Below are 15,837 nucleotides of genomic sequence, written 5' to 3'. Positions count from 1 at the left end.
CTCCATCTTTCCGCCGTGCGCCGCCGCGGCACAAAGGAGCGGCGCTGCCGGGCCGGGCCGGGGCGGAGGGGCGCTGGGCCCCGCGGCGGCCCCGCTGCGTTCCCGGTGGGGCTGGGGTGAGGTAAGTGCGGGGCGGGTACCGCCCTCGGGCTAGCGGCAGTGGTGGCGGTGGGGCGGGCGGGTGGGTGGGTGCCGCGGGGCTGAGGTGGAGCGGGGCGGGCACCGGGCTGGCGCTGAGGGGAAAGGGCAGCGCCGGGCTGGGCTCTGGTGGCGGCAGCGGTGGGCCCGGTGTGCCGGGGCCCCCACTGAGGCTGGCCTTGGGTTAACGAGGGGAGGGCGCGGTGCTCACCCCCCCACCCCCCCCCCCGCCCTCCGCTTCCCCGAGAGCCACGCGTGCCGCTGCCACCGGGGCAGGGTCCCGGTTGGGGTGAGGGCCGGGAGGCCGCCCGGGTGCGGGGCCGGGGGCCGGGCCAGCGCAGCCCCGCCGGCCTGAGGCAGCGGCCCGCGCTCCCGCGGGCGCTGCTTTTTTTTATGCAGGCGCTCCCCTGGGTTTTGGGGGAGCGCGCTGCCTCGCCGGGCTCACCCCTACCCCCCGGGGAGGGCAACCGGGGAAAAAAGGCGGGTGGCCGCCGTCCAGCCCCGCTTGCCTTGTGCCCGGCCGGGCTGCTGGCACCCTGGGTGCTCCCAGCGCTGCGCATGGAGGCCCCGGAGCTGGGAAGAGCTGGGCTCAGGTGTAAAGTTAGAAGATCGCAAAAGAAGGTGGCAAAACTTGAATGAAACGGGGGTTTGCTGGAACGGGGCACCCCAAGTCTGCCGCTTGTTCGGGCGGTGAGGCGTTACAACTTCTCAACGGCGAGTCTCTGGTGCTGGGAGATCTTCCTGGTACTTGTATGACTTGCAAAACGAGGGCTTTGCTACAGCGGTTTGGTGCGGGTTGGGTTTTGGTATGCAGGGGACAAAATGACGTGCTGCTCTGGGACCTCTTGGGAGCTCAGAAACACGCAGAAGAATTTTGTTGAGCCCTTGAATATTTTTATATTAATGTAAAAAGTCAGAATCCTGAAAACTATTTACCACTCTCAATGTAAAAGTATTTCTGCAGAACAAGTTCTCTCTCTTTTACAGAGAAAATATGAAGATGTGGAGTGAGCTACTAAATGCAATTATTTAGCTAGATCTTTTGTTCTGCGTACTTGGGCGATAGCTTAGGCAGCGGCACCCTTCCTAATAGTGTGGTAACACCACGGTACTGCTTTGCTCTTTTAGTTCAGTGCTTATAAAGCAGGTCTCTTCCCCGCTTGTACTATGCCAATATCAAGCATGCATTTCTCTTTTAAGCCCTTTGATTCTGTCCTGCTGATCACTGTTTCTATCTCGCATATCTTCATTTTTCCCTTTTTTTCCCCAGTATTGCTATTTCTTATCTTCTGTTGTGCACCAGTAGGTACAGTGTCCCTTCTGGGTAAAGTCTTAATGTAGGTCCCAAGAACGACCGTAGTCATCTTGGTTTTCATTTTCTGTTTTGCTGTTGCAAAATCTTGCTCTGAATCTCTTGGTATCCACCCCGAGCCCAGAGTTCGTTTTGGTGCTCAGCCTGCGTCTATCAGTATTTCTCGCACAGTGGAACTTTGGTCCATGGGGAAGCACAGACGTAAGAGCTGCCTTTTCTCTTCTAAATTTATTCAGCCTTGCAGATACTGCACTGTTTTCTGAATGCTGGTGTGTTTGGTGTTTTTTTTCCTTTTATGTCTGTGTCAGTATTTGTTTTCTTCAACATAAGCAAGAGGTTTTTTTCCACTTAGGACTAGCTTTGCCTCCGGTTTTTAATTTTTCTGGCCTTTGTCTTGCAGTGAATGCATTTATTTGTTTTGGTGGTTGGTTTTTTTTTCTCATGCTGGTCCTCAGTTCAGTTCTTCTGCTTTACTCATAATTTTCTGTACATCCATCAGTGCTATGAGGTTATTGTCATGTGGAGACCTACATATATTTGTGTACTGTGACTATTCCCCTCTTTACTTCTCAGTATTAAAATTTTTGCTATTTCCCTGCTAAACTATACAAATCTTTTTAACAGTGGATGTTCTGATCCATCCAGTGGATGGATCATGTATGAGACGTCTGAAATATTCCCCCGCATCTTGTCTCCTCTTGGACTCCTGTATTTGACTGTGGATTTCTGGAGGACTGCGCATTCTCAAAACTTGTCATATTATTTTAAGAGTCTAGGATGCTTTTAAATGTATTTTGCTTTTGCATTTATCCAAATGCAGAGAATTGATCTGTTCTTTGATCTACATCTGTGCCGTTCTTCTGCAAGTGCTTTTGCATGTGTCTTTGTTCTCTGCTGAAGCCCACTCAGCAAAAGAGGTCCTTTCTCCTGCCGGCACCCGTTCCTGTGTCTCTTCCTTTAGGACATTACTGTTACTGCTTTGTGCCCCAGTCTCTGCTATTTGTTCTCATTTATAAGGCTGGTTGAATACGTTGTGTATTTCTCCTGGTGTGTTCTTTTTCAGATGCATGAAGCGCAACTGTAGTTACGTGATTGCTTCTAGTTGTTTCTCCCCTTTTCATCCAAACAGTCTCTCGAGGTTCCTGCGAACTCTGAAAGTTTTCAGCATCCACTGTCCATCACTTGTGTAGGAAGCTCCTCCAGGATATTTTAATGCGCTGATTTGCATTCTGCACAACTCTTGTTATTACTCTTGCTATTGCTGATTGTTTGTTAGCTTAGCCTTGGTTATTTACCTACTCTTAGAGTGCTGATACATCTAATTCAGCTAGTCCACACGCCTCCCTTATCTTCAGCTGTGATTACGGTGTGTGCTTCCAAGTAGGTGGGGTTATTGGTTTCCTTGAAGTCTTTAATTTTCCTTTTTGTTTACCTTCAGCCTCCTATACATGGAGTTTGACTGCAGTGCTTCGCGTTAGCCACTCTGGTATCCTGCTCTCTGGCCTTGTAATTCAGTGATCACTCAGCAGCTCCCTTAATCTCACGGTTATCTTGTTCTGTGCTTTGCTTAATGCTCTTTTTTTCCTCTTAGAAGGGATGTGATGATTTTCTGCACAACTTCTGAGCACTCTTCCTTGGTACATTTTCACTATTTTCACATCGGAGGTCTTGGCTCTCAGCATGTTTCATTTGCTGTGAGCGTAATGGATGGGCTGAAATAATTACTTGCAATATTTTGATTCCCTCCTATAAAGTAAGACATCTCTCATACTCTGCCTGTCAGGTGATATCGAAGTCCACTTCCCTCAAGCTTTTTGCTTGTTTGCTAAAATTAGGGAATAAAAGGGAGATACTTAGTAGCATAAGCAATAAGTTAGTGATAAAGTGGCGATTTGTCGTGGAACACTTACTGGCCTGGTACTCCTTAGGCTTCTTTGTTCAAATGTCCTTTCACATCAGTATCTCCCCTAGCTGACACCATATTGTATTTTGAAACGTCTCCTCTTGGTCTCTTTAAGTCACTTCGATATGTGGTGGTATCCTCACAAAATGGAGCAGAGTTCGTCACATGCACTGTTAGGTTTCCCTCTTGACACAGAGGCAGCAAGTTAAAATGCTGTCCCCTTGTAGTAAATTGAAGGCAAGCTAACATGATGAAGTTTGTCCCGTTCTGCTCCATTGTCAATAAGTTGTGTTCAGCATTTTAAACTGTTTGGTTTTGGTTTTTTTTTTCCTCTCCTGAGCTTATGATTGAGCAGTAGACTTTGAATTTATTCCTCGCTTTAAAGTAGTGCAGGCAGAGGTGCTGTGCTGGGATTCATTGTTTTTTCAAGTATCTCATTAGAATTGTGTTGTGTCATTTTGTGCTTTGTGTTTCCTTGCGTCCTGATAATATGTTTTGTTTTCCCTTCCTGGTTTGTACGTGGTGACTGTGAAGTTGGCATGGCACAGCAGCGGCTGTGCCAGCATGATCTTTATGTCCTTTTCTATTCTTCGTTATGTCGCTGAGGTCTAATATAAGTCAAATGTTCATGCATGACTCAAGGTTGTGTGACTGACCAATGCATTGTGATCTCTCTTCAGCTGTGCTTGTAATTACCCGATAGCTTGATCTACCGCTACTGTGGCCAAACTTGTGCTTTAGAAGCACAACTCTGCCACGGGGAACTTCGTGTATTTTGATAGGTTTTGTCCATTCAGTAGGGATACCTGACAGTTCAAAGTCTGGGGTGAGCTACTGCTCCTCGTTTATTAATGTGTGTTTATTAATGGGGGTTCAGTGAGTTGCCATGATCAGTGACAAGAAATCCGTCCTTTTCCCAATATAGCTCTTCCCTTGGAGAAGTCGTGGTTTCTAAGCATGCAAAACACTTGCAACTGTAGTTCTTTTTCTCTGTTTCTAAGGCTTCTTTGCTATAGGAAACACTTCACTCTTGCTGTAAGTTTCTCAATGTCTTGGTGCTTTGCTGGACATGAGGAGAAGGTTGAGAGTTGAGGACATTTTGATTTGAAGTATTGGTGTTGCTTTTTGGATTGCTTGCTTCAGTGCATGTGCACAAACTGATATTAATATAGCTTGAATCATAGGTTAGAGGACAGCCGGTGAACTACATGCCAGAAGGCTGTGCCATTCCTCTGTATTTAATACCTTCCTGTAGACAGTGGGACATGCTAGAAAGTGATATTGAAAAAAGAAAATCCAGCAGGTATGCTGATGCTCTTTTTTTCTAAAAGCAAAGCTGTCTGGTGGCGTGGAGAAAGCTTAGAATTCTTCACTGCTTTTAAAAATGTTCACCTAATGGTGAATGAAGAGTGATGTGTGTGTTTGCACTCAAACTCTGGTCAATGTATCAGTCCTGGCATGAAAGATTTAAAAAAAAAAACAACAAAAAAAAAGAACAACAGATGAGTTATTCTTTCTTTAGAGCTTTACCCCTCTGGAACATTCAGTGAAGTAGTATCTAAATATAATTATCAAAACAGTTTAATCCTAGTTCTCCTGAAATTCCTCACAACGTTATTTAGGAGAAGCCTCAGATGACTGTGACTTTGTGTTCCTGATATCGTTACAGCTTTTTGAAAGCTTCTTAAATTGTTTTTGAGCTTTCCACCTTTTTTGATGTGCAGCCATAACTAAAATGGGTACACACTCTCGTTTAAACCATTTTTACACTGCCTTTTGAAACACGTACACGCTTGTCTTCGGCCCACTTCCTAACCCACGTGCGCTTGTCCGAGTCGTCTCTTGGTCAGTCAGTCCTCTTCCTCTTCTCAGCCATGGGAGCTCTGAAACCCGTTGACCAACTTCCTCCGAGTTCCTTCATAGAGGCGGAGCCGTAAAACACTATTAAAAAAAAAAAAAAAAAAGACTACCACAGCTCCGTGGTAGGAGCGTGATACCTGTGAGACCTGGAGTCAATGGCTCTGCTGCTGGCAGAAGCACTTGTGTTGCACGTGGTTGCCTGTTCAACATCGGGATCTCTCCTGCAGCGTGCTTTCCTGGTAGGCTCGTAGCGGGGCAGAGAGAAAAGGTCCTCAAGGCAGAACCTGAAGAGATAAATGGGGAGAAATGAAGCTGGGTTCTTGTGTGGGGGTTTTTTTGTTTTTAATAGGTGAGATAAGGGGTTCCAGTGACCTGCCCAGAGCTGTGCATCAAGTTCTGTAGACTTCAGCTCTGGAAGCCCCAGACAGATCAAGGATCATGCTTCCCGTGAGTGCCTCTGAGGCAGGTTTGTTAACCTAGTGACCTACATGTTATATATGACTTGAATGGCAGTCTCTTGAGCAGCTGTTGCTGTATCCACTTACAGGAGGAAAGAGAATCAGAAGGATGTCTCCTGCTCTGCTGGTACAGTCCTGAACTTAGGCTAGCAAAGAGCTGCTGGCTTTCCATGGCAAGGAAGGTCACAAAACTGGCTCTCAGCTACAGCCACCGAAAGATCGGGCCATCCTGTGATGCTGCTTGAATTAACAAGAAGTGGAAGTTTCTTCAGTCTGTTTCCTGCTGCGCTGTTAGGCTTTTCATGTTTGAGATGATAACCAGTGTCATAAAGCGACAAATTTGGTGAGGCTGAGAACAGGAGGGTCTAGACATTGTCTGCTCTGTGCTGTGCTCTCCGAGGCAGTTGTCAGACAGCTGACAATGCAAGCTTCCAACTGAGGCATCACTGAATTTTTCAGCAATGTTATCAAAATCTTTCACACATCCAAAACTGTTTTCAGTGTATTTTATGCATTCGTAATAGCTTAGTCATGCCATCTAGCTGGGCTCATTTCTGTGGTCTACAGCAGGAGACTATTCTGCCTTCTACAGAGTAGTTCTGTACCTAACCTTCCTTTGAAAATGAGCCCGGCTCTGACTTAGAAGAAACAAAAGCACTAAGATTAGTTTACAGACAAGAAACAGCACAACTCTGGGTTGTCACCGTTTTGGCTCAGTTTCACGAAGCTGGTCGTTTGCTGACAAGAATCTGCCCCTGCTTCTAGCAGTCCCTGCTTGTAGCATCTTTCTGGAGCCCACGGTGCAATTACTCAGATGCCTCTGTGCTAGCCCTAGATCTAGTTCCCATGGCAGGACTACACTGTGTGACTGTTTGAGCTGCCCAGTCTCTTGATTTGTCCCTCAAAATGCTTTTGCGGTTTATATTTTGTTAATGTGTGAGGTGCTTTAAACTAAGTATGTATTATTGCAGTTTACTACAAGGAGTTGATCTCCCTGTAATTTAAGAGAACTCTTTCATCGGTTTCTGGATAGTAATATAGGCAAAGCCTTATCCTTTCTGAAATGGACTATTATTAAATTTACTAGAAAAAGCTTAAAGAAAAAAAGCATTGTGTTTTTTGTGTTGCTTCTTAGCAATTCTACACCTCTGCTTGGTACCTAAAGAGTCCACGCTTTCCTCCCAGCAGTGTCTGTTCTGGAATTTCTTGGTCTTTTTTTTTTAAACTTTGAATCCTGATATCATGAACATTTTTGTCAAAATTGAGCAAATTTGTTTATTGTTGATAACATCTGTAACTTTCAGGGCAGCAAGAAAGATTAACTTGAATTAATTGAAGGATTTATTTATAAGCCTCCAAATGAATGTCTGTGCTAAAACTTAATACGGTAGAGCTAATCAATTTTATTTCATGTGCTTGTATCCCTTCAGTTTGTAGGATTAGTGTTCCCTGCCATCTGCAGGGTGTTATCCTTATCTTCCTGTCGCTTCTGAAGCAGTGCATTATACTCTTGCTCCTTGGGCAAGTGCTGAGCTTGTACAGCTCTGCCACGCCACGTCAGCCTGCTGGAGGCAACTCCTGATCAACTTCACCCGAGCTGTCAGATACCACTATCTTTTAAAAAGATTGTTATCTCAGAAGTGTATTCATCTGCCTCAAAGCATAACTTACAGCTTTGTCCCTGAAAAGAAATGTAATGACCCGTCTACAGTTTGGGAAGACGAGAAGTGGGGAAGCATGATTGATATCAGCGTTGAATGGGTGGTTTAGAAATAAAGCGGAGCTGAGGTTTTCTGGAGGCTGTGGTACAAAGGACAGTTCCACCTAAATGATCGTGAGATGACAAATTACAGCCCCTGAGATGGGGAAGCTTAGAAGGTGGTAAATGCTTCAGTTTCCCGTTCAGAAAGAGCTGCAGCAGAACAGTCTCTGATGCCTGAGCAGCCCTGAGCACTGGTGTCTCTGTATCCAGAGGTAAGGGAAAACCTGGGCAGGGCAGGAGTCTCTTTACCAAGCCTACTTTGGAGACAATAGTTTAAGTGAGAAAGTGAAGTTCACTTTAAATCCATGTTGCAATTTTAGCCTTCCTGTACCAGCTTAAAAAGCAGATTCAAGGGAAGTAAGAAGACAAAGTAGTCCAATGTACAGGTGACTATAAAATCTTTTTCTGTAGACTCACTGTGAAAGTCAGAAACTACTGTGGTGGTAGTTAGTGTCTGCTGCTTCTTTCCCCTTTGACTATTATCACATCAAGTCAAACAAGAGATCAGATCCTTCAACTACTCAGTGTTTCTGACAAAGCTAGAATTACCTAGAGAAGACTGCAGAGTTAAAACCCAATTTTTGCATAACCCTGGTGGTTTTCACTGACAAGCACTTGGGCAGAAACTGGAAAGTTTTGAGATGTGATCAGTCTCTTTCCCTTTCTGTGAGACAGGCACACTCAAGGTTAGTCTGCTTTCGGTTTAGGGTGCTCTTACTACAGCAAGAAAGCAAATAACTTGCAATGGCTTTGTGCTGCGGATGGTGACACACTGCATGCCAGTCAGTGCTGCTTCCCATTGAGTTTTGACACTAGTCTTAACCCTCTGGGATATTTTTAAAGAAAACAGAATGGAATTAGGGGTTTGCTTCAGATCACACAATATGATGTTTGGTTACTACATGCAAAAGAACCGGCACAGCATTTACTCACTCCTCCTGAAGCCTGCGGTCCACTTACTGCATGCACTGCGTGGTAGCCACACTGGATGCCAAGTAGCAATTTCTCTGTAGTTGCACAAGTCTTAGAGTTGAGAGATTGACCTCAGATCTCAATGCGATCTCCTGAGAAAGTCTCCATTTCACATTATAATTGTATTTAATTTACTGGAAATTCTTGGTTTTCATCACCTACCCTGATCATTTCAAAGTTGATATCCTCTCCATATTATAGAAGCTTGTAGTTGCAAACAGGCTTCTTCCCCCTCTTATTCCTGTGTCGAAGTTGATTATCTTGCAGCAATTCATAGCTGTGTTCCCTTCTTGTGGTAGTTTGAACTTTGCGTCTGACTGGCATCACAAGTATTTCCATCTCTTCCTTTTTAGGAGCATCATTTCTTTGGGAAAGAAATGCTAAGGAAATATTTCTAATTATTTTATCTCCTTAATAGGAAGCTACTGCCCAAAACTCTCACAGTTTTTGCATTTGAAAAAGCTATCAACTTTACTGTGTGGTTTGCTGACCGAGCTCCTGTGTTAGTCTGCTCCTGCGAGGACAAATCACTGATCTTACTCTTGTAACGGTGGCAGAAGCTGGAACCCTCTCTACTCATTTATGTGCATGAGGGGTTTTTTTGTTTGCTTGGCAATGCACTCCTTTTCATGGAAAGGAGAGACATTTTCCGTCATGAGGCAGTATTATGGTTGGCTGTAACTGAATATTTGAGGGGATGAATCACCAATTCTTGGGCTGCGTATTGCAGCGAAAATGAGCCTAATGCCACTTGGAGCTGACTTCTCCATTGGTGTGCTCTGTCGGATGATCGAGAGGAGGCCTCTCTTGGGTAGGCTGGGCATCCGCGCTGCCGGGCAGGTGCAAATCCACTCAAATAGCATTTGTTTCAATGGATGATGATTTCATCTTTCCCACTTAGACTTCCAGCTGTGGCAGGTTGGTCAGTCTGTGCAGCTTGCGACTCCTTCGTGCATCCACGCACGTGCTTGAGCCTGCCAGGAGAGCAGCTGCTTTGCTGCGGTGGGGATGGTCCCGATGGCTGGTGGAGGTGTGCGGGGGCACGGGAGGCTGCGGCTGGCAGGGCTCCGGCGGTGCCCCAGCGACTGCTTTTCTCCTGTGCAGGGGAGGTGTCTGCCTCAAACGGCGTTTGTTTAGGGGAAACGTGCGGCGGCGGACGTTTGGTAGGTGTCCTGCACGTGCTCTCTGGTGTAAAGGAGGAGGTGTCAGACACTCGTGTTCTCTGCTGTTCCCACGGTCTCTGTTCAGAGAGAGATGTATTGGTACCAGGTACTTCTTATAGAATAAAAACTTACATTTTGATCATATGTTTGGCAACTATAGTCCTGCATCCCAAAGTAACATCTAGTGGTCAGAATTCAGAGTGAATGGGTGACCCTGCCTGTTGAAAAGCAGGTACAGGCTGCTGCCTTTACCATTTCTTGCACTAAAAAACGTGGGGTCAAGCTTTTATTAAAATACTGTTTCCAAGTAAAATAAAAATGTTATCACTTTTATAAATCTGGCTGCTGTTGTGAACAGCCTTCATAGTCTTGTTATCACTCTTCTAAATTTGCCAAAGAATGTTCCTTGGGCAAGCGCAAAACTGCTGGGATGGGGCTTTCTAGCACTGCAGTGTATCTGAATGATATAAAATCTAACTAATCGTGGGGAAAGGGGTCACAGCTTTTTAACATGCAGAACCTGTTTTCTTTCTGTCCTGTAGCTTAGCTCTTGCTGGTATTTTCACGCACAGTTGCTTCATCTGAAGACTTTCAGTTCTACTTTGACTTGCACTAATTGTTTAAGAAAATGGTGTTTGCACGATGTCATTTTAGCCCTGACAGGAGGCAATAGGTCTCTGTTCCAGCGGCCTTCTAGGGCAACTTACCTTTATTCTTGTGCTGTTGCTTAGATGAATCTTAGCCGTTAGCTCGCAACGTATTTGGGTTAGAGTGTTTTGATGTGATATTAAAACACAAAAGGTAAAAGTCACAAACCACACTGAATTCTCCAATAGCATCATTTTTAAGAAAAGTAGTACACTTTGGTTAACAATTGGTCACAGCCTTATAATGGAAGACTGCTAAATTTTAAAAGCAGTTGCAGAGACTCTCAGCTGTGTAACTACTGAAAAAGAATTTAAATGGATTATGAAAGATTAATTCTTTTCCTTAGCTGTGTTTTAACAGCAAAACAAACATGTGGCCTTTGTCTCAGGAGACTGAGCTATTGACTCTTGAGCCAGTGCACTAGGAAAGAGCCTGTTTGTCTATTATCATATGCTTGCTGTTATGCCCGGCTTTAAGTATCTGCTGCCAGGTAGGACAGGAGGCTTGTCTTGGCCTATCTTGATACTGCTGTTGTGATGTTCTTGTTTTGCTCCTTGAATTTTTTTTCTTCTTTTAGATAGTCTTTAAAAAAAAAACAAACACAACCTTTCTCTTTTATTCCCACAATATTTGCAAGTAGACTGTTATGGGTTTTTTCGTTCCAAAAATACTTTTTTTTGTGTGTGTGTCTAGGTTTTGTTGCGAGCAGGGATTTGTGAAAATTAGGCTTGAAGTGAAATTTTAAAATTTCTTTCCATCTCTCTACAGAGATTGTTACCTCTTACTGAAACAGTAATATATTTCATCTTTCATGATGTGCAAAACGCTTTTGGTGTGTTGGTTGTATCACTGAAGTCTCTGAGTTTGGACAGAAGCAGAATTGATCACTCTCATCATTTGCATCTCCCTTCTCTACTGTATTTCCCCGTTCCATCCTGCAGCTGACCTGAACTGAAGTTTGATGTCTCTGTCCTCTTTACTTCAGCAGTGAGAGTGGGGGAGTCGGGATGGCCACCGGCAGCCTAATGCTAAAGTCACAGTTCATTATAACATTGTAAAGCTGTCCTTAAAAAATACGCCAGCTCAAATGCAATCTAGTACATCACTGTTTTAAAAGACTTTTCTTAAGAAGCTTTTCCTTTGCACTTCAGAACCTCTCTTCAGGCATTTGTACTCTGTCCAGACAAGCTGGTTTGCAAGGTAGATCTGTAGCAATGTTGTCTTCTACCTTATGTTCCTAATTATTTAGGCTTTCAGTTTGTTTGAGGCTTGACAATGAACTCCTTGTACGTGATGGTAAGCAACAGCCAAGTGAATGCTGTCAAACTCAGCCCTTTACTAAATAAGGGGAGTTTATCCTGTCATTTCTCTTTTCCCTTTATCTAATCAACTTTTATAGTGTACTTGCTTTTAGTTTCTGCTGTCCCTACTTGAGGGTGATCTGGAGCAGATATTATTGCTTCCCTTCTTCCTCCTGTAAGCAGTAATTTGAGGGGAGGAGTCGGTCACTGCTCTGCACTTGGTGCTATGGTGTCTGGAATACCAAGGCTGTAAAAACAGATTGGGTTCTCTGTAGCTGTGTCTAGTCCTAAAGCTAGTAGGTGGCAAACTGGTTTTTGAAGCCTTGAGAGAATTTCCCTCATAAGGGCTGAATGTCGCTGAAAATAACAGCATGGCTTGATGTCATGGTGGGTGTAGGGAGGAGGTGGAATACATCTACCTTAGAGGCAGTTTCCAAGTGAATTGTTCTTTCTTTTCTGTCTGTCTTCAGGGACTCTTCAGCGTAGCTCCTAAAAGTGAAAGCAAAGTCAGCCGTAATGACTCACTGCCCACGTTAGAGGCGTATAGAGTGCTGCTTTTCCGGATACAACTGCATCTGTGCCCTGAAGAAGTACAGTCCAGTTCTGTTAGAGCGCTTTGTGAGCAAGCCCAATTGTTCCTGAACCAAACATACTTAAGGGTGAGTTGATCATTATCACTTGTTTCTAATCATGCTTTAAGTTGTCAACCAGAAAAATCTAGGTTTCAATAATCAGTTTTAATCTTGACTTATGTCTATTTTTGTTTCCTTAGGTAGGTTCTTACTCATTGCTAATCCCTAAAATACAGCTTTTCCATACTCATTTTGATGACAAGGTAGATTCACTGTGTTAATGTTTTCCGAAGTACAGAACAGCTTTATTCAGATTCTAAATCTGTAACAGTTTTACATTTTAGTATTATGTTACTAAAATGCCCTTAAATGATCTAGATTCATAAATACATGCATATTTTTTTCCTTAGGAATATGTTTTGCATTTCACATAACTAGCTCTTTTCAAAAAAACAAACACCCCCCACCCACCCCCCACAGCCTTTTAAAGTCATTTGAACCAGTTGTGATCTTACACAATTCAGTTTAAGATCTGTGGAATCTGTATTGACACCCTCGCATCTGCTTTTTACTTGCTGACTGAGAAGATGACAGCTGTATTGGCTCAGAAGGAGGGACATCTGAGCCTGGTGTCCCACCTCTTGTTGTGGTCAAACTGCTTAGAGAGTAAGGCAAGCATATTGTGATGCTGAAACCCTTTTAATGATCTGTGGTTTAGGAATTTCTTGAACAAGAAGTCAAGGTCTTGTATTTTTTTGCAATTAATATCCCTTGAGGGATTTTTTTTTTTTTCCCTGGTTAGCCTTCAGTTAATTCCTTAATACTGAACTTTTCATTGTGCTAGCAGAAGATAACGTACTTCAGACTACAGAAGAGTCTGTGAGAGCTTGTTTGCAGTGCTTTTCCAGTGACAGCTGTACATCTAGAGACTTGCTCATATGACCAGTGTCTGGCTTCCCAAATAATGTTGTTATGATCTTGTCCCGCATGGCAGCCAGCAATTGCACGGTTGCCAGTTGGCCCCGATGGTAGGGGGCCTTTCATATTTGAAAGGTGGCAACTGTCTTTGACTTTCTTTTTAATTTTATGGTGCTACATGTCTGCTGTTAAATAGATTATTTAATAATTATAGAATAGCAATAACCTGTTACAGAATATTCACCATAACTTCTAGCTTAAATGTTAAACTTGATTCTTAAAAGAATAACATGCATTTAGTCTTAAAAGTTACTTATGCACTTCAAGCATGCCAGAATAAATAAGTAGTGAAATGACGTCTTTAGTAGGGCTTTATTTTAGCTGAGACTTTATGTAATAGTCTATAGAAATATACCCTGTGGCTTGAAAAATAAGTTGTAATGAAATGGAGTTTTGAATCCTTTTGCTCTTGCTAGCATTCTCAATTTAATGATTTGGAGGGACTGCCCTACAATCTCAGTTGCTAGTGGGCCTGTATTTGATCCAAACCATTTGAACCAAGAACAAAAGAATGATTGAATTAGTCTTCGTTCCCCAAAAGGGAAGACTGGTTTGCTAATCTGAACAAGCGTACAACCCGCACAGAAAACACCCCTTTCAAAATCCCAGTTAGATTTGTAGGCATTAAAATGGTGTCTGTAATTCCTGTTTATTTCAGGGCCGGTATTTGGTGCTTCTTTGGGTGAGAATCCATTTGACATAGGCACGTTCCAAAAAGACATGTTTACGCGCAGATGAACTAAACAGTTCACTGTTAAATCTATTGTTTGTTGAGATAGGCCGTAACTGTAAGATTAGTTCTTTACAATTTTGGCTATTTTGTAGAGTCTGTCTGGAAATGATACTGAATATTCCTGACGTGAAATGAGAACCTTAAATGTACAGCCTTTATTTGGGTGGCCTAAGCAGTATGTCTCTATAAAGGGTAAAGAACAAATGAAACTGGTTTGTTAATACTTAGTACTTAAAGGGGTAGCAGTGTGCTAGATTTAAGGACAAAGTTGTTCCTCTGCATTCAAAAACCGTGGAAGAAATGGGAAATAATAGGTAGCGTAGAAAGGAATAGTGTGTGGGCGAGAGCTACTTAGCCGGTGAACTTCCTCCTCCTCCTCCTCTTCCTTCCTTTCCCCCTCCCCGCAATAGACTTCAGGTACAAACCTTATGTTTCCTAGGTGCTTTATCCACCAAGACTGATTCTGTTTACTAAAACAGGAATTCTTCTGTAGAAGTAGTAACACTGACTCTTGTTTTGGGTTTGCTTTTTCAGACCTCCTTCTGGATGACCAATGTGTATTTTAACCGATTATATCGGAAACTAAGTCTCCAACTTCCCATTCATTCCAGCTGGTAGCAACGCTTACAATGCAAAAAAATCACAATTCAGGATCACACAAACATTACTCTTAAAACTTTCTAGATGATTGTAGTTGCTTTGGTTGTGTTCTATGCTAGCAGAAGCCTTTTTCAAGGTTTACTGTTGACTCTAGAGCACCATATTCCCCGTTTACTGGGAGCCTTGGGGGCTAGCAATATGGGAAACTCATGTGTTTGCCGCGATGACAGCGGAGCAGAAGACAACGTGGAATCTCAGAGTCGGCAAACGGAGAACAGTAGAGTACATGTACCTGAAGCAAGAAGCCACCCAAGGGACCCTGTCCGTCCACCCAGGAGGGGTCGAGGGCCTCATGAACCAAGAAGGAAAAAACAGAATGTGGATGGGCTAGTACTTGACACACTGGCTGTAATTCGGACGTTAGTAGATAAGTAAGTACCTCCTCAAGGAATAATTCAACATGAATGAAAATGTTCTTGTCTCCTCTCAAACTGTGACTCCATCCTCTCACCGATCTACACCTGACCCTCCCTGAAGCAGCCGCGTGTTTCCATCTGGAGGCTTAGGAGAGGAGCACCTTTCCTAGGTAATAGAAGTAGCTCCTGAGTGCCCAGGTACAAACTCTTCCAGGAGCCGAGGAGCTTCCTCACAGTTCCTGTATGGGCCTACACCCAGGTGGGATGAGGAGCGTGCTCAGTATTTCTTACCTGGCATAGATACACAGTTTAGGAAGCAATGAACACTGCAGAGTTTGGGAACTTCTGTCCTAAAAATTGGTTGTTGTGCAAGTTTTCTGTTTTCAGGCTGAATTTACTACTTTGGAAATGGTTAAGCAAAACTGAGAGCTTTGATCTTTGTTAGCTTGTGTAAACAGACTGAGGTTTTCTTTCCAGTTGTAAGTCTGACTACTTTTTAAAGACCGCATGTTGTGACTGTTCAACTCATGATCCCAGTATTGCATTCCTTGCATGCTCAAAGCATCCATTAAGGGTGTGGGGGATATTTATGGATTCATCCTTACTTTTTTGGTTTTGTGTTGTTTTCTACAAAGCTTTAAAAGGACCTTAAAAATGATGGGTTAAGTTAGCTCATCACCTTTTGGGTTAGGTGCAGGCTAGGAATTGGAAAGGCCAAAACAGAAGGAAAAAAGCTATTCTAGCTTCACAGCTGGGGTTTGAGTTTAAGGTGGATGAGGCTCAGGATAAGTGAGCCTTGATTCATATACCTGTGTTGTTACTCTGGAATGTGCCTGCAGAGGAGGCGTTTGCCTTCCTGCTGTAAAATGCTTTAAATGGAAATACCAGGACATACTTTTTTCCCTGAACATTTAAATCTAAGCAGTTTTTTTTAACAGGTTTTATTTTGCGGTCTCTCTTCAAATCATTAAGTTAAAATCATGGCAAACTTTTTTGAAAGTCTCTCCGTAATCTCACATGC

At 43.5% G+C, this 15,837-nt stretch overlaps 1 protein-coding gene across 1 annotated transcript in view; it reads left to right on the top strand.

Annotated features, from left to right (window-relative positions):
• The first annotated feature begins 67 nt into the window (after positions 1-67).
• The window catches only part of RSPRY1 (ring finger and SPRY domain containing 1), a 38,862-nt gene continuing 23,092 nt past the window's right edge, over positions 68-15,837 (top strand). Inside the window, exons 1-3 of the mRNA XM_050903731.1 lie at positions 68-121; positions 11,988-12,176; positions 14,335-14,831. Coding sequence (XP_050759688.1) covers positions 14,485-14,831 — 347 coding nt within the window. The 5' untranslated portion in view covers positions 68-121; positions 11,988-12,176; positions 14,335-14,484. The remainder of the gene's footprint in view (positions 122-11,987; positions 12,177-14,334; positions 14,832-15,837) is intronic.

Source organism: Gymnogyps californianus, chromosome 12, assembly GCF_018139145.2.
Source record: "Gymnogyps californianus isolate 813 chromosome 12, ASM1813914v2, whole genome shotgun sequence".
Taxonomy (NCBI): domain Eukaryota; kingdom Metazoa; phylum Chordata; class Aves; order Accipitriformes; family Cathartidae; genus Gymnogyps; species Gymnogyps californianus.
The sequence above is the reverse complement of the archived record's forward strand: the minus strand, read 5'-3'. Positions and strand labels throughout refer to the sequence as shown.